Below are 21481 nucleotides of genomic sequence, written 5' to 3'. Positions count from 1 at the left end.
ACCCAAACCCTGGGAGCATCCTTGAGCCATGCTTTCCTTGCCCTTTCTTCCCTGTGGGGCATGGTTTGCTAAACCTGGATTTGAGATTGCTGCATACAGACCAAAACTAGGTACTTGCAATGCTGCCAAACCAACTACCTTATCATTCCCACTAATTCAATGCTTAGAGCCATCACCCGTTGATGGGTGACCAAGACCAAGCTTCAAACTGCTCTTCTACATAACTTGAACTCACATCTTTTTATGACTTCCCTAACCACTTGAGCTTGCATGTCCTCCTAAATTTCTGAGCACAGCCTGCCATCACTAGCATCAATGAAAGGGAAAAAATGGGAATTAAAGTCATTCATCTCAACATCTGGACTCTAGTCCCTGCTCAGACATATACTGAAGTATTTCTTAGGGATGCAAAAGCTACAGTTGAAGAAATGAAGAAAAATAAATTCCAGAAGTAGCTGCAAGTCTAAGGCTCAGGGCAGATGGAGAATACAGGCTGAAAGCCCACTGGCAGATGAGAGAGAGGGCAGGTGTGATCACCGGTACGACAGGAGCACCTGGCACACTGGCTGCTGCTCGTACGCGGGTACCACTGTCTTAGCGTGGCTGCATTTGCAAGGGCAAAGACTCACGTAGGTACCCGGCTCCGGAAACAGTCACCGGCTGTATGTCGCAAGCTGGGGGAGGCAGCCAGCGGCTCAGGTACCGCTCTCCAGAAAGGGAGCTCCCCTTCCCCCTCCGAGCCCACCTGCCTGCGCAGCGCAGGGAGCCAGGGACCCGGGGCTTGTGCCTCACGTAGGGAGCTTGGACATCTCACCCAGGACCACGGAGCTCGTCAAGTCACCTCAGCATCATACACCACACCACTACGCTCCACACCCCTTTGAAGATTTAACTCTTCCTTGCAAGATAATGATTGAATACAGAACTACAAGTCAAGATGAAATTGAAAAAAATTCAGTTTGCCTGTGTAATTAGCATCTTCTAGCATGCTCCTAGTAACTTAGGCAAGTAAAATGTTCTGCTTCAGGCTTGGTGCAGATATTGCTGGCAGCCTACCCCTTTCCTGCAGGCGTTGCTAAACCACATGGTGAATTTCTCTGAATAGCAATAAAATAAGAGAAGCTTTAGACACAAGTACCCTCACTACAAAATTAAAAGAAAATAGGACAGAGGAGAAACTATGTATTTCACACACACACAAAAAAAATCTTATCTATGGTTCAAAGCCAAGCCATCTAGACAACCCAAATGTAGCAACTGCTGAAGATAAAACCTCCAGCTACATTTAGCTGTGTCTTTCCACATTTACCAAACTTTACATCCTTCCATTAATTTTTCACATAAGAAATTGCTAGCTGGTCTTCTTCTTGAGGAAGCCACTGAAAGCATAGCATTTTCTTATGGGTAACATAACCTGAGCAGTTACCAAGGCAAAAATCTGTGAGCTTCTTCTACAGCTACCTTCTCCTTATCTTTCCACCCTCAATAACACCATCATCAACTCAGCTTTCTCTGCAGTGACTAAATCACCACAGAAGAAGGTGTTCAGCACTTTTGGCTGCAATTACTGCTCAAACAGCTGTTCTCAATCCCCTCTAGAGAAAACCAGCCTACTTGATGAATCAGCTCCCCCCCCCGACTTACTCTGTTGGATAACAGGCAGGCCTGCAAGTTACCAGCCTTGTGTAGGATGCTAACCTGCAGTCAGTAATTTCCACATGCATGCAAAAATAACCCTCAGCTGCAAAGATACTGCCTTTTTTTTTTTTTTTTTGTCACAAAAAGTTCTGAACTTGGTAATGTCAACTGGAAAATGTCCAGACAGGTGCACCTATGCATGCAAGCCTTAGCAGTGGAATGGAGCACATATTGCATAGTATGAGAAAATAATAAGAATAAAATATAATTGAGTTGAAAAACATTGAAAATCAAATAAATTGTTTTCTGACCAGACATGGCTCTTAGTGAAATATTTTAAAAATACTATGTCTTTCTCAAAAATAAGCAATGCTATTCATTGTTACCTTCAAAGCTGTTTTTGAAGTCTTTTAAATAATTTACTGAGCAGAATAACAACATCTTTCTCTCTTAGAGTGCTTACAGTTTATTGTGAAAGCTTTTAGAAGAAAGGAAATAGGGAAGAGAAGTATATGAAGACCGTTTTTTATTTTCCATGCTAAAGCTGGAATAGCCTCCTTTTGTTTTTGCCCTTTGCTTCATTTCATCGCCTGTTTCAGCCATTCTGGAGCCATCACCACAGTTTTTCAATACTTCTTTAATATTTGTATATTCAAATATCTGCAGGTATCTAAAATTAGTTTCTTTAAATATGCTGATACATTCAAATTAATTCCAGTACTGCTTAGTCACTGACTATTTATGGAGTAAAAATGTTCAGGGAATTAAGGAAAAGTTGCCATCTAAATAATAATCACCATACAGTTAATATATGTATTTTCTATCATGGCTGTTTCAAATATCCGGCAGCTGTATCAGAGAGTAGAGGTTGGCACCTATTTCTATTTTTTGTTTGAAGCCTGAACTGAGATCTCTTTGTACACAGAGTATTGTAATTCCTGTATGGCTCCATAAGAAAAAACAATAAATTATCTCGGATTTTTTTACATTCAAGGCATTCATGACATTCAAGGCATTTGCATTGAAAAACCCCACTAATATGCAAGGTTTCCAGATAGCATAAGTAATGTTGAATGCAGTTTACTCATCTGTAGGAAGTTTATTTCAGAAAGCTCTTTAAAATCCACATAATCAAACAAAAAGCCTCACAAACTTACCTCAGCGTGTATGCGTATATTTAGTAAGCGCCTTTCATTTCTCTTTTAATCACAGTTATTGTCTGTAACAGTACTTTATGCGCATGAAGAACATTTTGAATATGAATTCCTCATCCCAGCTCAGCAAAGTCTCATTATCGCTGTCTCTGAATTTCCAGGAGTCTTTAATTTTAGAACATCCATCTTTAGACTAACATGGGTTACAGAGACCCCATGCCTGTGGGCAAATCCTCCTTCTGAAGGGTTTGTGACTGTAGCCACTACAACCTAGGACTTTTGGTGGGCTCCCTAGCCCATTGGTGGTCATTCCTGTTCCCAAAAGATCAAAGAAGTTGCTTTGGCTATAAGCTCCTTGCTTCTCGACTGTGGTATTAATTCACTGAAGTAATAGTTGGGGGATTTTTTAAGACCATCACTGTGAATAATAGCTGACAAGGACAATCATCTGCTTGCTTCTGTAAAAGATGGGAGGTTTTTCATGTTCATATTGGATCCAGGTAGCCTGGTTTTTATAGCTATGTAAAGGGAAATTTAAATCACTTTAGACAGTGTTGTCAGCAGGCAGTAGATAATGCCTAAAGACAGATCAGTGGTATTTTGAGAAATCAAAGGTATTTTGGACAAATCAAAGGTATTTTGACACCTGCACTGTTTAGATAGCATGTACGTAATTTTTGCATAGCTTATGCTACTTTTACTAAAACTATTAGGAAGCCAGTAGATATTGGTCTCTCAGTGAAGACCAACACTAGCAAAGATATATAAGCATAGACAGAGAAGAAATTTTTTCCCATACTTCTTGACCTTGAAATAGTGTTTTAAGTGCAATCAGCATGAAAACAGTAATTTGCATCTGTGCACCATGCTACTTACTCACTTATTTCCATTTCTGTTGCAAAAATATTCAAACTCATTAGAGAGCTCTATGTTGCTTTAACATCATTGGCTTTCAGCTCCCTCCTCATCTTTCCATTTGGGTGATTTGATTTGCTCAGAGGCCTGATGTCTTTTTCATGGGTGTAGGTAAATAGATCTTCCACAAATCCGTCTGAAACCCTGCCAAACCGCTAGCATTGCCAGTGCTCAGAGCAATGTCCTGTACAACAGAAAGAAAAACATGAAATACTCACTAATCTTTAGCCTTGTAACTCAAATATCTTCGTTGATAAAGGCTATTACAGTGATTTGCCAGAGAGAAGTGACTTGCCTGAGCATGTGGGTTTGTTCAGGCTGTTTTTATTTGCTTTTCTTTAGACATACAACAGATTGTGTTGAGCAAGACATTTGCATCTAATCTGCCCAGAGGCACTATTAGGGACATGTTCTAAACCCCAGAAATACAGTGTCATCTCTTGTAGCGGTGTTGACAGGAAGGTGACAAGACTAGTCACACAAAATGACCTACCTTTTTTAAAGTAAGAATTTTTTTTTTCCTGAATTATTAGTACTAGTATTAGGTATATAAACAAATGCATTATCTTTAACAACTCTGTAAATCTGTATCTTGTAAATCTCTATTCCTGTTCCTGTAAATGAAGATAAGCTGTAAAAGGGAGGCAAATGCTGGGACATTCTTAAGAAGTATACTTGTTTCTTCTGCTGCATCTCCTAGAAAAATTTCTACTCACAAATTATCAATGAAAACAAACCAGGCAGCGAATGGATCTAGTGCTAATTAAGATAGACCAGAGCAGGGTTGGGAGCTGGTACAAGTCTCCACTATATCATTTAAACATGTTCATAAGGAGGTAGATTTAACTTTAGACTGGCTCATATACTCAGCATTCTGCCTGCTCTTCCTTGCCAGGTGTAAGAGGTCAACTGTCACAAGCTGGATCAATGAAAACAGTAACCTATGCAAAAAGCAGTCGTGGTATCTTTTGCAGACAACACAAAGTTGTGCAGGAGTGTTGATCTGCTTGAGGGCAGGAAGGCTCTACAGAGGGTCTGGACAGGCTGGATCGATGGGCCAAGGCCAACTGTATGAGGTTCAACATGGCTCAGTGCCAGGTCCTGCACTTGGGTCACAACAACCCCATTCAACGCTACGGGCTTGGGGCAGAGTGGCTGGAAAGCTGCCCAGTGGAAAAGGACCTGGGGGTGTTGGTCAACAGCTGGCTGAACATGAGCCAGCAGTGTGCCCAGGTGGCCAAGAAGGCCAACAGCATCCTGGCTTGTATCAGAAATGGTGTGGCCAGCAGGACTAGGGAAGTGATCGTCCCCCTGTACTTAGCATTGGTGAGGCCGCACCTCAAATACTGTGTTCAGTTTTGGGCCTCTCGCTACAAGAAGGACATTGAGGTGCTGGAGCGTGTCCAGAGAAGGGCAATGAAGCTGGTGAAGGGTCTAGAGAACAGGTCTTATGAGGAGCAGCTGAGGGAACAGGGGCTGTTTAGCCTGGAGAAAAGGAGGCTGAGGGGAGACCTTATTGCTCTCTACAGCTCCCTGAAAGGAGATTGTAGTCAGGTGGGTGTTGGTCTCTTCTCCCAAGTAAGAAATGATAGGACAAGAGGAGACTGCCTCAAGTTGTGCCAGGGGAGATTCAGGCTGGATATTAGGAAAAATTTCTTCACTGAAAGGGTTGTGGACCAGGCTGCCCAGGGAAGTGGTTGAGTCCCCATCCCTGGAAGTTTTTAAAAGACATGTAGATGTGGTGCTTAGGGACATGGTTTATTGGTGGACTTGGCAGTGCTAGGTTAATGGTCGGACTTGATGATCTTAAGGGTCTTTTCCAATCTAAATGATTCTATGATTCTATTATTTTTTTAAGTCTTCATTCTGCTTTTTCTCCTTAATAATGATTCTGAAATTCTAATTCCTCCATCTAACTGCTAGAAGAATTCAGTCCCTAATTTCCATTTCAATGCAGCCCAGAGTACATTTGTCTACAGTATTTTAATATAAAAGGAGTATACACGGTTTATTATTTTGTTCTTGACATGTAAGATTTGTTTATATAATGTAAGCATGAAAGCAAGTAGCTTTGCATGCTCATTCCTACAAGTCACTTGAATCCATTGAAGTATTTTTTTCCAAAGCAGTCTGTTAAGTCTAACCACAAAGCCACCAAGCACAGGGGTAGCTCTGTTTCAAATCAGTGCAGCAGGTGGGCATATCACAGACAAACAGCAGTGTGGCGTTCCCCAAATGGCAGTCTCTTTGTCCTGAAATAATAGCAGGAAAACTGCAGAGCTCAAAGATGTAAAAATGGAAGCAGATCTTTTGCACAGGTCTCGCACCTGGAAACAGAAGCCAACCTTAGGCTGCTGAAGAAATTGTTTGAAATTGAGAAAATGCTTTTCTTCCGGAGCAGTAGTCAGGACCCTTTCCTAAAAGCTAGTTTAGTTTCCTCAGTGCTGCAAAGTATGAGAAATCTTTCTGTATAATGAATCACCAGTTTCATTCCCCCCTTTTCCAGGCAAGTCCTTTATTTTTTTGTTAAAACCCCCCACATACTTTTACTTTCAGGGGTTTTGTTGTTTTGGGTTTTTTTTTTAAGATAAGATGAACAAAGTAGCATCTTGCAGACAGACCTTTACAGCCTGGGATGCTGCAAAACCTCCTTCTGCCAGCTATTCACACAAAATCTGTCCACTTTGGACATCCTGACAACCAAAACATACAAGGAGAAGAAACACAAGAGGCTTGGGGGTGCCAGGAGCTTCTGCCTGCCCAGACCACAACCCAGCCCCAGCAGGGGAATGCAGAGGCCAGGGCTGGACCTGCCAGGGTGCAAATCTGGTTCTTCACGAGGCAGATCCCCTAATGGCGCCTGCAGCCCAGGCTGGCGTGGAGATACCTGGCATTCAAAGGCGCACACAGCCCTTTAGAGATGCTCAGCATCACTCTGCGTCTTTCTCCTCTGCTTGGCTGTGTTTGCTCAGTGCTGAAATTAATTTATCAAGCACGGCAGGGTATTGTGGGAAGGAGCAGAGGAAGAACCTGGCTGACCTCAGGCTTGTGGCAAAGAGTTGTTCAGGCACTGACACGCAGGAAGCCACTGCCCGGAAACAGAGTCTGGGAAGAAGTATTTTGGAGAGGCCACCATGTCCAACTGAGGGAAGGACTGTGTTGATCATGGCTTAGCTCCCAACTCAGTCACAATCAGACACAAACTCTCTCTAAGCCTGCCAGCTTAGCAACTTTGTTGACTTAGACCTCAAAACACAATGTCTCTGTAAGGTAGCCCTCCTCCTCCTCCTCCTCCCTCCCTGTATGGCCTGAACTTCATCACTGGAGGTCTGGGTTCTCCTGCAGACTGTTTTTAGGAATTCAGTGCCTGATTCGGGGAAATCTCAGTTGGCCCACCTTAGAGGTTTCATTCTTCAAGAGAAATGTCAGTATATTCACCCAATGCGCTGTCACTAGGCTGGCTGCCACCAGGAAGCTTTGCGAAGCTTACCAAAGGAATCACCAGCTCATCTCTACAAAAAGTTATTTCAATTAAGTAAGCAGGACAAAAGCAAACAGAAAATGTGTCTTTACTAGAGTGAAAAATAACACCCGTAACAGATGGGTTTGCTGTGGTACTTGTTCTTTTTCATTTGTAAAACCTTCATTTCCCTTTCCACAGTTCTGGTTTTGGCACAGTTTCCAGTAATGAGGCCTCCATTGTTATCTACACCACAATCTGTCCCAAATTCATTTTTAAAGAGGTCTCTCTTTTTTTTTTTTTTTTTTTTTAAATTAGATATGATATTGCATATTCTGGAAATACTTGAGCACTCTTTCCAAGTTTGTTGCTTTTTTTTTTTTTTAAATTGTATTCTCTGTGACCCATGAGATAATGTTTTTGTCATATCTCATTTTTATATTTTTTAGGAGCAGCTGAAAGCTTTTGACCGGGAAGTAAATGCATTTGTGGACTATATGTTTGGACCTCGAGGTAAGTTGCTCCACCTATAGCCCTTTTAGGAAACAATACCTATCCAGATTACCATTCAAAAACATTCTAATAAATAGAAGCAGTCAAAATTTTCTGAATAATTTCTCATTGAAAGACATGGACTAGGCAAAATGACAATATTTGCAGGAACATACCATTATTATAGGAAATCAATGCACTCATTTATAGAAAACCAATAGATTTTTGTTGTGACTGTTTGACGTATTATCTGAAATACAAATTAAAACCAATCACAGATTATACTGAAAGTGAAAGAAGACATGAAATGGATTTATTTTTTTGTTAAACTTAAAAATAATCACTAGATTTGAGAGTCCTTTGTTTCTGAGAATATCACAGGATTTCAAGTTTTACATCCTAATGTAGATTAAAAAAATTAAAACTGTAGATTTTTCTGAAAGTGGAAGATCTGTTTTGGGACTGATTCTGATTCATAATCCAGTTATTGTTTGGTCCAGCTACCTATCAGATAGCCTAATTCAGGAGGATGCTTAGTGCAAAAGCAAGAAAGAGCTTTTAGAACGCACAGGATCACATCCAAAATTTCAGTAAACCAATAGATGGGGTGGGAGAACAGATGCATCTTTCTACTTCCTATTCTTGCTTTCCAAAAGAGTTTGGACAAGAATAATTTGAATAACTGTACCTTGGAGGTGCCTCATGCATTGTTAGGACTGAAAAAAGTGATAGTAAAAAAAACCCCAGCAAAACCCACCAAAAAGAAACAACAAAAGCAAAACAAAACAAACAAGAAAAACCCAACAAAAAACCCCCGCAGCTGAAGGAAGAGTGCAGAAAGAAAGAGAAAGGCTGCAGCAAGGTGAGGATGGAGCATCAAAGTCAGGGACTGAGACCCAAGCAGCTAGAAGAGACTGTTAAGGCAGGAGCTTAGGCAGCAGACACAGTGTTCAGAGAAGGTCCCTGTACGGCCACCTCACTGCTGATAGGGCTGGGCTCAAACGCTCAGCTTCAGGAACAGCCCTGCAAACTTTTCCTCATGGTTCAATCCAGAACTGCTGCCCATGGGGATGGACCTATGCTTATGTATTCTCATTTTGTTGCAATAATGTCCCCCAGGTCCCAGAAACGGTTCTTGCTTAATTAGGAGGACGAGGGAAAGAGAACTACAGCATTCTTAAAACCAAGAATTTTTTCTTAGTTGGCTGGATGGGTACAAAATTTTTTCCATCATTTCTGCAGTAGATGTGAAGCTTGAAAGAAAGATTTCTGGTGAAGAAACACTGAGCAGCTTCAGAACTGCAGCAGAAGTGACTAAAACAGAATAAGTTTAATTAATGGCTTCTACAATAGTGTATTTCAATATTAACAAAGAAATTTGATCACAAGCATAAAAGTACTATTTCTTTTTTTTCAAACGGACATGATGTTCTCCTTCATTCTTCTTTGGACCAGAACAAATTGTTTGAAGGAACAAACTGTAGTTAATCGAACGCAGAATACCACATAGATTCCTTTGGGCTTTTAGAAAGCACTTTAGTTAAACAAGTATTATTTGTATTACTTGCCAAGTGCATCTCCATCCCTCTCTAGCCATCAGTGCTGAAGATAGCATTTGTTTTCTATGCCTGTTCACTATGACCTTTTATTTGAACTAGTGGTGTAATGACACAGGAGCATGCATTTCATTAATAACTTGTGTTTATATGCATAATTCACAATAAATTGCAAACAGCTTTAAATTGGATAGAGTGACCCCACAAATTAAACTCTAATGAATTCTTGCGAGCTTCCACAAATGTGCAGTACTGCACTACTAGAATTAGAGGCATAGGATCAAAGATCTGAATTTGATTTATATATAGGCATATTATGTGCTTTTGTTCACTAGTATCAGCTGGACTTTGTACACAAATTTACTTCAATGTTTGCTTTTGAGCTAACAGACCAAGTCTTTTGGATCAGGAAATAGAAGCATATACATCCCCATCAGTTGCATCTCTTAATAAGAGGTGGTCTTACAATTCAGTGTTGGTCCATATTATTCTGGATAGAAGATTATCTAGGCTCAGGACAAGAGAGGAAAGAGTTAAATAACTATATTGTTCTGTAAAAGAGCATTTTTCCAGGGCTGCCTTGATCTACAGATTATTGTTTGGCGTTACACAAAATTGAGGAATATTGAACCACCTAAGCTAAATCCAGTTAATGGGTTGCTTGTTTTATCTGTGAAAGAAACAGAAGTGGTCAAGAAGAGACACATTTTAACGAAGTTATGATGAAGCAATAAGCACTCCTCCTCTCCTCAATTGAGTATGAAGGGTAGCAAGGCATTGGTACAAAGCCATCTACCCTCTGCACCTAAAAAAGCTCTGGATCTACTCAGACACCAATTGGCCAAAGCTAAACAGAAACCTGAATCAAAAAGTTTCTAAACCTCACCGATAAAAGCCTGATACCTTTAAAGAGCCTGGGAGGCCTGCCATTCATTTTAAAGAAGCCAAGATTTCACCCCAAGGGTCTGGCACATCGTGGCCAGTGACCGTCAATGAGCTTATTCACGGAGCGATCAGAGCTCGTGGGCGCCTGCTCCTTCCCCTGCTGTAGTCCAGCGCTTTCACACTGTGGCTTTATTCACCGCCTTGGTCTCAAATTCAGATGCTGTGTGGGTTCAACATTGTAAAATAATCCTTTCTCCTATTGACAGCATACTTTATAGTACTTGAACATGGAGATCGAACTTTTGAACTCCCCTTCCAATAACTTTTTTTTTTAAATACACTCCCTTTCCTCTCCCTTCCTGCCACATAAAAACCTCCCTCTTCTTGTCATTCAGGGATAAGCATAACTGGAGAAGAAACAGTCACGTTCCTTGGCTGCCGTTTATAAACCACTTTCTGTCTTTCTGTCAATAACTGCCTTACCCTTCAAGGTACCAAGGTCAGGGTAGAAAATAATCAGTAAAGGTACACGTTTTAATAATTTCTCTTGAAATTGAAATAGCATAGACATTAAAAATACTTGACATGCCGACCTGAACAAGCACACGAGTTCTGCTTTTGAATGGATCAGCCCACATGCTCGTGGCCACTCACAGCAGAGTGAAAACTTTCTGAGGGCATACTGGGGCAGCATTTAACGCTGTTTAGTTCAGTTTGTATTCTCATCTCTTCCAATTACTTTTCCTCTTTGAGCAAACACGCTGTTTCGTTACCTACTGATATCAGTTGGCCTTTGTGCAAGTAACCTTTACGTACCAAGTGTTGCAATCCTTGGATGGGGAGACTGTTCGTTAGATAGCAGCCTTGCTGACATGACTGCTCTCTACATCTTCACCTAGGATGCCAATTAAATAAATCAAATCCTTGTGCTCCTAAAACATACACTAGACTAGATTGCTTACACGCACAACCTGTACCCGGTCCTATGACTCCTGTGTCCTGTTTAGAGGCCACATAGGAACAGAATCCCCTCAAAAACATTCATTCCAGAGCTTCACACGCAGCTTCTGAACTTTAAGAGGGCTGTTGGAAGTGTTTTACTGTCACACTGCGGTGATTTTAAATGGACATTGAGATCTGAAGGCAGACAACAGGCGTCCTGGCTTGGTAATGCACAGCGAAGCGAGGCCACCCTAAAGGAAGGGTGGTGCTTTGTCATAGATGGTTGTGCTGTTGTGACTGCTTTAGTCCTACACCTCTCCTAGAGGTTTTTGGGAGTCCAGAAGAGAGAGTAAAAGACCAGGAGAGCAATGGACTTCTATGGTAACTTAAGTCTGGTTGAAATTCTTTCCTGCAAAAGAGCTAACATCCTATGCAGAGGCTAATCCCAACAGATGAGCGCTATAGCCACTGCGATGGAAGCAAAGTGGCAAACGGAGGGAGACTGTAACGAGAGAGAAAGCTGATGTTCATAGCCCTGTTCATAAGCAGATTACTCCAACTCAAAATCTCACTTTATGTATATCTGTATGTATATATTTCTGAGGAAAGCATACTTGGAAAGAGTACAGTAGAGCAAAGTTGTGATCAGCAACAGTTTGTTAAATGCTTGGGCACATTTTGTTGGTGCATCATCCATTGCCCAGTCTTTCCCAAACTCAACATGGGTGGAAAAATAATAAAATGGTTTTTTTCATGCACTGTGAGTACCTTTTATTCTGTTACAATTTTTAACATAATCTTGGTCTTTGTAAAAAATAAACTAAGTAATTTAAAACAGTTTCTAAGAGCAGAAAGAGCTACTGTGACCTGCACAATAGCTTCTCACTGACTGACTTCTTCGCTTACTCTAAAACTCATGACAGATTTAGAGTAACCTTTTTGAAAAACTAGTCATGATGCCCCTTGTTCTTTTCACAGATAAATGTCTGGAGATTTTTGCTGTGGAAAATTAAATTTTGCTCCATCTTAAAAAAAAAGGAAAAAACCCAACCACACTCCTTTCACTCATGACATCCAGTCGTTCACAGGACAACCAAGCAGTGCATCGAGATAGGCATATAGGATTAGGCTTTGCTCATATACACTGAACTATCTGCTTACTGCCAATGGGATTACTTGTGTGAATAAGGCAAGTAGGATTTGACCTTAATATTTCATTTCAGGACCAGGCAAATGGGACAGAAACGATGAGAAAGCAAGCCCTTGCCTTACCAAATATCTTTAACTATCAAAGTAAACATTTGCCATTTGTTTTTTCATATTTAATGGTTTTGAAAGGTCCTCCCCTTGTATAAATGTCTTGTAGCAAATGTTATGTACTTTTATACATATGGTGAAGGCAGAACACAAACTGGCAAATTTACATGCATACTTTGTATCTGCAAACTGTCCACTGAGCAGATTAAAATATGCTTTAATTACATATTAAGTTATAGCATTAAATTAAATAAGCATATAGGAATGATTTCTTCCTTTTCATTTTCCGTTCCTGTTAAAATGAGATTTAAGTGATCTTAAATTATTAAGGAATTCCATACAGTTTTCACCACACATTCTCTGAATTAGTATGCAGTTTTGGGGTGGTAAAAGCAATGGATAGAGATCTTAACGTGAGCAGAGCATGGCAGATTCCCTCTCACACTTTTAGCTGATTTTTTTCATCATATGATCTGCCTTATTTGCAATAATTTACCATAGCCTTCTTAATTGCCTGCTGCACGTGTTTCTTTTCAGATGCCAGGGTTAGAGGATGGTTCCTTTTGGACTCTTACCTTCCCACATTTTTCCTCACTGGAGCATACCTACTCTGCATATGGCTGGGCAACAAGTTCATGAAGGACAGACCTCCTTTCTCTCTCAGGGCTCACCTTATTGTTTATAACCTTGGGATTACACTGCTCTCCTTGTACATGCTCATAGAGGTAAGTGCTTTTCCATGCAGCGTGGGTGAGAAAGGTGAGCAATATACAGATTTTTACCAGAAATATCTTAGCAACAGATAGTTTTGCTAGGAAATCTAACATCAACAACAAAGTACATTCAGGATAAGAAAAGTCCCTTAGCAATTGGACAGTGAGTTGTACTGTACCTTCTCAGCTCCGATCTCGGCATGTTTTAATGGTCCTTCCTGAGCAACAGTCCACCCCTGCAGACAGCTGGCTGCTACCAGCACAGTGTCTACAAGCATGAATTTAAATCTGCAGCAGTCTCTCAGCTCAAAACCATGCCTTCAGCTCATTCTTCAGCACCCATGAATATGCCCACAGATTGGGTTCAATTCATATGACTGTCTATGGAATGATTTTTCTATGTACAAATAACCATGCTTAAATGTGAACAGGTTTATAGATGAGAGTAAGTACCGATTTATTTATGGTATTGGCAGTTCAATGTTATTGTTGTGCTCTCCTTACTAAAGAGCTTCCATCATATAGTCAGACAGTAGAAACATTAAGAGACAGATAATAAAAACATACCATTTCAGCCAAAAGCAAGTGCTTTGGGGACTTGGAGGCTGAATATGGTCACACAGATTATTTCCCGAGTACTTATCAGGAAGGAACATGCTCACAGAAATCAGTATCCATTCATAGCCTGAAGAGAGGTTTGAATGCATCTGGCGATTTTGCAACAGCAAGGGACTCTGTGCTCCTCAGCAAAGACACAAGTGTTTTCACCTCCCCAGCGGGGAACAGAAGCCAACAGTCACTATTTCAATATTATTTGGGAGCTCCCCACTCTCAGCCTTGTGATAATTCAGGTACTTTTAATATCAAAGCATTAACATCCATCCACTTGCAGCCCTAAGAAGCAAAGACTAAAAAAGACAAAAACCACAAAACGTTTTCTGACTTGGGTTAAAAAGCGACCCCAGGCACGAGAAGCCCTGGCTGAAGGATGCGCTTGATTTCATGGTGTGACCTGTGGAGGTGTGAGCTGACATCGCTGCCTTGCCTGCGCAGCCTCACAGCATTTCTTGCTCCCTGGGCTCCCGGCCACAACAGCAGTTTTCCCTGAGAAAAACAAGGGCCAACTGTTCTGTCAGCCAGAGAAGGAACTTTGCAGAAGCCAAACAGGACCCCAAAGATTTCAAGTTTTAAATTAATTTGAGCTAAACACCAGGTGACCAGTCTGGTCAAAAGGCTGAACAGCGGTTTAGGTTTGTGCCTTTGTGCAAAGGACCGACTGTGCTACGCAGAGCTTCGTCCTGGGCAAAGCTCCAGCTGGCTTCAGCGGTTGCTGCGGGTGACCGAGAGGGCAGGATCAGGCCCAGAGCAAAGGAGAAACCAGCACAATTGCTGGAAGGTTTGAGGACTCCGTACTGATTTTCCTCCAGAATTTAAATCAGCACTTTGATGTTTAAATCCCCATTCTGCTTGAAGGTGTACAGATAACTGTCCTCAGTAGTAAGAACCAGTGAAAAGGATTAACTGAATAGAAAACAAAAATACTGCTCCCTTCCCCTTTTGCAGGCTGATTTGGCCTGCCACAAGCAAATGAATAAACAAAGAGAATTCTAGCAGGTCTTTCTTACATGAATGAAGCGAACTTGCTTTTTGCCACCTTCGTATCCTTGTTGGAACCGTGTTGAGACAGCTCCCGTTCAGCTGCCTCACTCCCCTGTCCTTTTCCCGAGGCTGATTTTGCTGCAGAGGATCGCCCAGTTGCCTTCCTCCTCAGATTAGTCCCTTTAGAGCTTGACTCTGTAAGCTGGAGGCTGTTGATTTACGCCTCCTCGAGTGCAGCTGGGCATGGCTGGCAGTGGCTCGTAGCTCCACATTCTGCTTTTGTCAGGAACCCAGGCAACATCACGACTGACCTGCTCTACCAACTGTTTTACTGCAGATTTCACTCTTAGCTCTGGACTGTCAGCCAGGCTGGTTTTACACTGTACAAAACACTCTTCCGGAATAGTGTCTCTGCATTTTTTCATAGTCTACTCGCCCGATTCCTGTACCAGCTTCTCCTGTGAAGGAGCAGAATGGAAGTTGAGACTTGCAGACCTGCCTGGGGTAGCTTGCACATCCCTGCTGAAGGAAAACAGGCAAATGGGAGAGCAGAAATCATCAATACTGAATAAAGTTGTGGTGATTCAACATTTCAAAATGTCTCATTTCCAAAGCTTCTCATTGGCTCTTATTCTCTTTTATGGACAGGAAGCTCTTTGGTGCAAGAGTTACCTGTATTTAGAGCATTCTGCACAGCGGTTTCTTATGTAAATACAGTGGTTTCTTATGTAAACACAGCTGATCCCTCCAGTGAGTATGATTCAGGATTAATTCCTAGAAACATCTGTAACAGTTGTCTTACTCCTCCATCCTCCCACTGCACCTGAATGCCTCTGGTCTCTGTAACAGAAATAAATCACAACATAATAAGTTGTATAATAGAGATAAAACATCAAAAAAAACCCCAAACAACCCCCCCACACACACACAGTTATTGTCATTGTTCTTCTTTCTCTTCTTGGTTTCGTTTATGAGACGCTGCACAAGTTTTCTTGTGACAGCTCTAGAATGGAGCGGGTGCTTCTTATACATTAAAAAAAAAAAATCTCATTCTAAAGAAAAATATCTCATTCAAAAGAAAGGGTGTATCTCCAAATGCAGACTGTCCCACATGATGGCTTTAATGAGAAACATGATAAACCAGCTGATGGGGGTACCTGTGCTGCAATTCTTCATCTCCTGACCTAATCTAGCAGTCCCTTGACTGCAGTTGATTTGTACAACCTCAATGCAAGAAGACACAGGCTACAGCAAGGAGTCATAACAAAATTACTCCAGATACTCTCATTAATAGGAAAAGACATAATCTTTAACATGGTCTTAGGCTGCTTTCCCCAGCAGTATCACCTCTGCCCTATTTAAATTAAATCTCAGCTAATCATCAAGCTCTCACCCAAGTCTTTTTGTTGATCAGGCACTGAGAAAACCAGGACACTGGCACCATCTGGGTCAGATTAAAAAGGAGATCTAGCGCTATGTGCCATCAGCATGGGGTGGCATGATGTCTTACACTGCCTGTATCCCCAGGTAGCTTCACAGACTTATGACAAATCCATAGGATTTGTAAGCAACCACACTCATGTGGGAAAGCAGGATTTCCATGTGAGGACCCCTCAATTCAGGGAAAAAGGGAAAGAGCAGAACTGCATAAGTATTGCAAGCCCAGTGCATTAACCTTTTTAGTGAAGTCAGAAGAAAAGTCTTTTACCTTACAAGGACTAAGAGAGTAAATTACTTTTCACTTTACGCATTTCTAGGGGCTGAAAATTCACCCCATAGTAAGTAAAATTTCTGAATTACAGTAATGGCTTGCAGATCCATAGGTGTCAAGATGATGTGAGGATTTCCAAGAATACCAGAATTATCTTCTCTGTATCCTCTGATAGCAGGGAAAGGTCAGAAGCACAATCCTGGCTTGATCAGGGCCAGCAGCCACTGGTTTTAGCCCTACACATTGCAACTGGGATTAGATCTCATAAATTACTAGAAAACCCAGTATAATCCCTGGGTTTGGGAAAACTGTGGGCAAAATGAAGGGAACAAGCAAAAAAAAAAAAAAAATTAGCATTTCCACTCTGTTTTATTCCATCATTCCAATGGCTGACATGAGAAAAAATTGCTTCCTGACTGTTCAAACATTAGAAAGAGAGAGAGAGAGAGAAGGTCTAAGTAAAATTCTAATAGTGCAGGTGATGAGGAAAGGTAAAAAAAAAAAAAAAAAAAGACATAGATCCCAGCTGATTTGACTATCCTGGAATTTTACTATAGAAATTCAACTTTAAAAAAAAATGTTGAAGATCATAATAAATTATTTAGTCCTTCATTTAATTGTCTAGAAGTTACTGAATGTAAATTTAGCAGAGAAGAAAGGAGTTATTCTAGATCCATAAGAATTGGTGCTTGAGGTGAAGGCTTCCTTTGAAGAAATTCTTTAATTAGGACAGAAAGACTATCTTAACCTTAGGGGAGCAAGAGAAAAAGAACAAAGTGAGAAACCAGAAGGAATCAGGTGTGGTTTTCTATCATTTACAAGAAGGGAGAAGTGAGAAAGACAAACTAGACAGCAAAATGTCACCGAGAGCGCGGTCTAAAGCGGTGAAGCATAAGGACAAAAGTAAACAGGTTTTTTGAGTAAGAACTTTGTCTGGATAGAGTTCAATTCCCAGTTTTTCTTCAATCTTAATCAGATGATTTGTTGGAGAACTGAGTAGCTGACTTTGCTGTTCTCACCTGCAGTTATTCTAACTGGACACATTGTCCTCACTTCTCATTTTTCAGCCTCTAAGTTCTCCACGTCTTTTCCACTGACCTTTCTGAGTTCTGCATTTGAGCAAAATGTTTATTCTGCTTATGAAAGAGGCAGCGCTCTGGATCTCACCTGCCCAATTCAAACAGATTTCAGTAGAACTTTACTGGAAATCAAGAGTAAAATTTTATATATTATGAGATTTTTTCATATGTGCAAAGCTTCCGATACAGTCACTGGCACTACAAAGTAAAATATGGAAGCTATTTATAATGGGACATGTAATCAAAGACTCATGGAAAATAAGCCTGGAAAGGATTTGTTTTAGCCTATTTCACTATGCCAGACAACAGCAACACACAAAAGAATCAGCACTCATAAATTCAAGTCATTTTGAAATCATTAGTTCACTAATCCTTCTAGTGGTCTCCCGTTTACTTAAGGGGTATTAAATGGAACTGGCTAGGAGTTTCTCAACAACATGGCTTTACATGTGAAAGAGTTTTTGTTGACAGAAAAAAAAATTTAGACATTTTTCAAAACTATGAACTTTTTGACCTCAAAATAAGAAAACACAGGACCATTTACTTCCTCTGCTCTGGAATAACCAGTATCTTTCCAGTTAGAATGCCCAGGCAGAGAGCCCAGCTGTACACATTGCAGGTCAGGATAGCAAACCTCAGTCAGTGTATTACAGAATTAGCCACTTGTTTTGGGTCACCACGCATATAATTATTAGACCTCTAACTAGACCCATGGAGAGAGGGAGTAGCCCAAAGCATGCTCTTTACATTTCTGTCCCCACAAAAAAATATCTTGGCTGCATCGCTGTGGTGGGTTGACCCTGGCTGGAGGCCAGGTGCCCAGCAAAGCCGCTCTGTCACTCCCCTCCTCAGCTGGACAGAAGAGAGAAAACATAACGAAAAGCTCATGGGTCCAGATAAGGACAGGGAGAGATCACTCACCAATTACTGTCACAGGCAAAACAGACTCGACTTGGGGAAAATTAATTTAATTTCTTGCCAATCAAATCAGAGTAGGGTAACGAGAAATAAAATGAGAAATAAAATGAAATCCTAAAAACACCTTCTCCCCCACCCCTCCCTTCTTCCTGGGCCTGACTTTACTCCTGATTTTCTCCACCTCCTCCTCTGCAGCGGCACAGAGGGACGGGGAATGGGGGTTGTGGTCAGTTCATCACACATTGTCTCTGCCGCTCCTTCCTCCTCAGGGGAGGACTCCTCACACTCTTCCCCTGCTCCAGTGTGGGGTCCCTCCCATGGGAGACAGTCCTCCACAAACTTCTCCAACGTAAGTCCTTCCCACAGGCTGCAGTTCTTCATGAACTGCTCCAGCATGGGTCCCTTCCATGGGGTGCAGTCCTTCAGGAGCAAACTGCTCCAGCGTGGGTCTCCCACGGGGTCACAAGTCCTGTCAGCAAACCTGCTCTGCTGTGGGCTCCTCTCTCCACGGATCCACAGCTCCTGCCAGGAGCTTGCTCCAGCATGGGCTTCCCACGGGGTCACAGCCTCCTTCAGGTGTCTCCACCTGCTCCGGCGTGGGGTCCTCCACGGGCTGCAGGTGGAATCTCTACACCCCCTCATCCTCCCTCCATGGGCTGCAGGGGGACAGCCTGCTTCACCATGGTCTTCACCACAGGCTGCAGGGGAATCTTGCTCCGGTGCCTGGAGCACCTCCTGCCCCTCCTTCTGCACTGCCCTTGGTGTCTGCAGAGTTGTTCCTCTCACATCTCACTCCTCTCTCCACTGCTGTTTCTACAGGTTCCCCCCCCCCCTTTTTTTAAATTCATTACCCCAGAGGCGCTACCACCATGGCTCATGGCCCTGGCCAGCGGCGGGTCCATCTTGAAGCCGGCTGGCATTGGCTCTGTCAGACACAGGGGAAGCTTCTGGCAGCTTCTCACAGAAGCCACCTCCATAGCCCCCCTGCTACCAAAACCTTGCCATGCAAACCCAATACAATTATAAAGAGGGACAACAAAATATTTTAGTTGTGAAAGTGTCTTGTAGGGCGTTTCCTATTCAGCATCTGTTTCTTGTTTGGTACACCACCATTACAAAGTAATATTACATTTGGGGAAACTGAGGCACTGACCACGTAGCAGAGTTGGGACTAAGCTCCTGGAATCCTCCAGTCCTGGGCTGAACAATCTGGCCCACGCTGCTTCCCTGCGGGGTTTATGGTCTTGCCAGACTGCAGCTTGTTTGAGATCTTCAGGACACAAAAGCAGCAATCTGAAAACACAGGCTGTTCTGCATCTCAGCTATCCATTGAAAAATCTGGGATTATACCACAATTCTTGGAGGCTCATCTAAAAATAGGCAGCCTATATAGAAGGATATTCTTCAACAAATACCATTCACAGATGATTTCACTATTGAATGTCCTAGCCAGAAACCCCATCTGAAAGCCTTTTAGTTATTAAGATTGATTTCATGATAAATCAAGGATGATTAAATGGTACCTTCCTCTATTCATTTACCTATTACATGAATGCACGATGGCCTCAGTAGCACTGCAGCACGCCTTCACCCCAGCCTCTTGGGGATGGGGAAGACAATCCAAATGTTGCACGCTTTTGGAACTGAACCATGTTAGAGTCAAGGAGCTGATCTCTCCCCTTTAAGAACTGAAAAAAGAAAGTTTGGTGAGGTAATTAATATCTGGCTTCTGTTTTTAGAGACAGGTAATCTTTTAAGGCATTTCATTCTAAAATTCACTTAAATAAAAAAATGCAAAGAAAACAAAGTCATTCCTTTCTTCTTCCTGAGACACTGTCCTGAGCCTTTGCATGGACTCCTTTTCCTTGGGATCTGATGTGCACGTAACTGCTTTAGGACTATTTTGTCCAAGTCTAGAGATCTAGAGAGGAGTTGCTATTCACAAGGACTAACAAAAATCTCCTCCTACAGCCAAAGGAAATAGGCGATTCAAAGCACTGCAAGTTAGACCCTTCTTTCCACTACATAGATTAGTCTCCTTAGTTTAGCAAGGCCTCCACTGCTTGAGGACAGTGGTCAGATCAAGATATTATAACTGGCTTGAGGGCTAAAGGCCCGCAGAAAACACAGTAAAAACATCATATACATCATAATGACAAGAGGCTTCTTGCTCTGTTTTTTCCACAAGAACACTAGTACTTATCATAGAATCATAAATATCTCAAGTTGGCGATATGACCCATAAGGATCACTGAGTCCAACTCCCTGCTCCTCGCAGGACTACCTAAAACTAAACCATGTGACTAGGAGCGTCACCCAGAACTCCCACTGTGAACTTTTGAGAGAAATTCCAATTATTTTAATACTATTTCCAATATTTGGGTTTGTCTTCCCCTTCTGAACTGTTTCAAAGATACTAAAGTGTTTCAGAAACCTATTTAGGATGGCTCTGAGAGAGAAAAATCAAGGCAGATAGAGCTGGAGATTAGAGTCGTGAACCAGAAATCAAAGGGATCCTTCTGGAGGGTGAAGCAGCACATGCAAAGCTTTACTATAGCGTTGATTTGGGAATTATAACTAGGAGCTAAAATCTTGGTGAAAATAAACAGTGAGTGGAGGTATAAATATTACAAAAAATGAACCAAACTATTATAAGGGTGGGTGTGATGCGAAAGATCTGTGCATTTCCTTGAGACTGCAAACGCCAACCCTCTCTCCAGGTAAACTGAAAATATTCCAAAAGCCTTACAAGGCTTGCTCATCTCCCAAGTGGTGGTGCCTCACGCTCTTTTCTCCTGCCCTGCCACAAAGGAGAATACCTTGTTGCTTCCAGGCATTTTCTGAGAAAGCCCAACACGCACAGAACTTTTTCCACAACTCAAAGAGCACAGAGAAACTGCAGTCAGTAGAAATAGGAATATCCGTTCAGAAAAATCACATTCCTTTCTAGCCTGCCTGCTGTAGAAGACAGATGCAGGAACAAGCTACAGCTGTAGGATTTTTGAGGCTGAAAGCTTGAAAGGAGCAGGACACAGGCCCCTGGGTCCCAGCTGTTGGTGCTTAGTCTGCTACTCAGCAAGGTGAGAGGCTTTGGCACCATCTCCTGGCACCTGCTGCCCTCCCCCCAGCCTCCTTTAAAAAAAAAAAAAAAAAAAAAAAAAA

The 21481-nt window shown here is 41.9% G+C and overlaps 1 protein-coding gene across 3 annotated transcripts in view; it reads left to right on the top strand.

Moving 5' to 3' along the window:
• The window catches only part of ELOVL2 (ELOVL fatty acid elongase 2), a 51974-nt gene that overhangs the window by 16729 nt on the left and 13764 nt on the right, over positions 1–21481 (top strand). For all 3 annotated transcript variants that reach the window (XM_075745014.1, XM_075745013.1, XM_075745015.1), the window contains exons 2-3: positions 7617–7680; positions 12837–13024. In XM_075745014.1, the coding sequence (XP_075601129.1) occupies positions 7617–7680; positions 12837–13024 (252 nt within the window). The remainder of the gene's footprint in view (positions 1–7616; positions 7681–12836; positions 13025–21481) is intronic.

This window comes from Balearica regulorum, chromosome 2 (assembly GCF_011004875.1).
Source record: "Balearica regulorum gibbericeps isolate bBalReg1 chromosome 2, bBalReg1.pri, whole genome shotgun sequence".
NCBI classification, from domain to species: domain Eukaryota; kingdom Metazoa; phylum Chordata; class Aves; order Gruiformes; family Gruidae; genus Balearica; species Balearica regulorum.
Note: the sequence above shows the minus strand (reverse complement) of the source record. Positions and strands in the feature narration are given on the sequence as shown.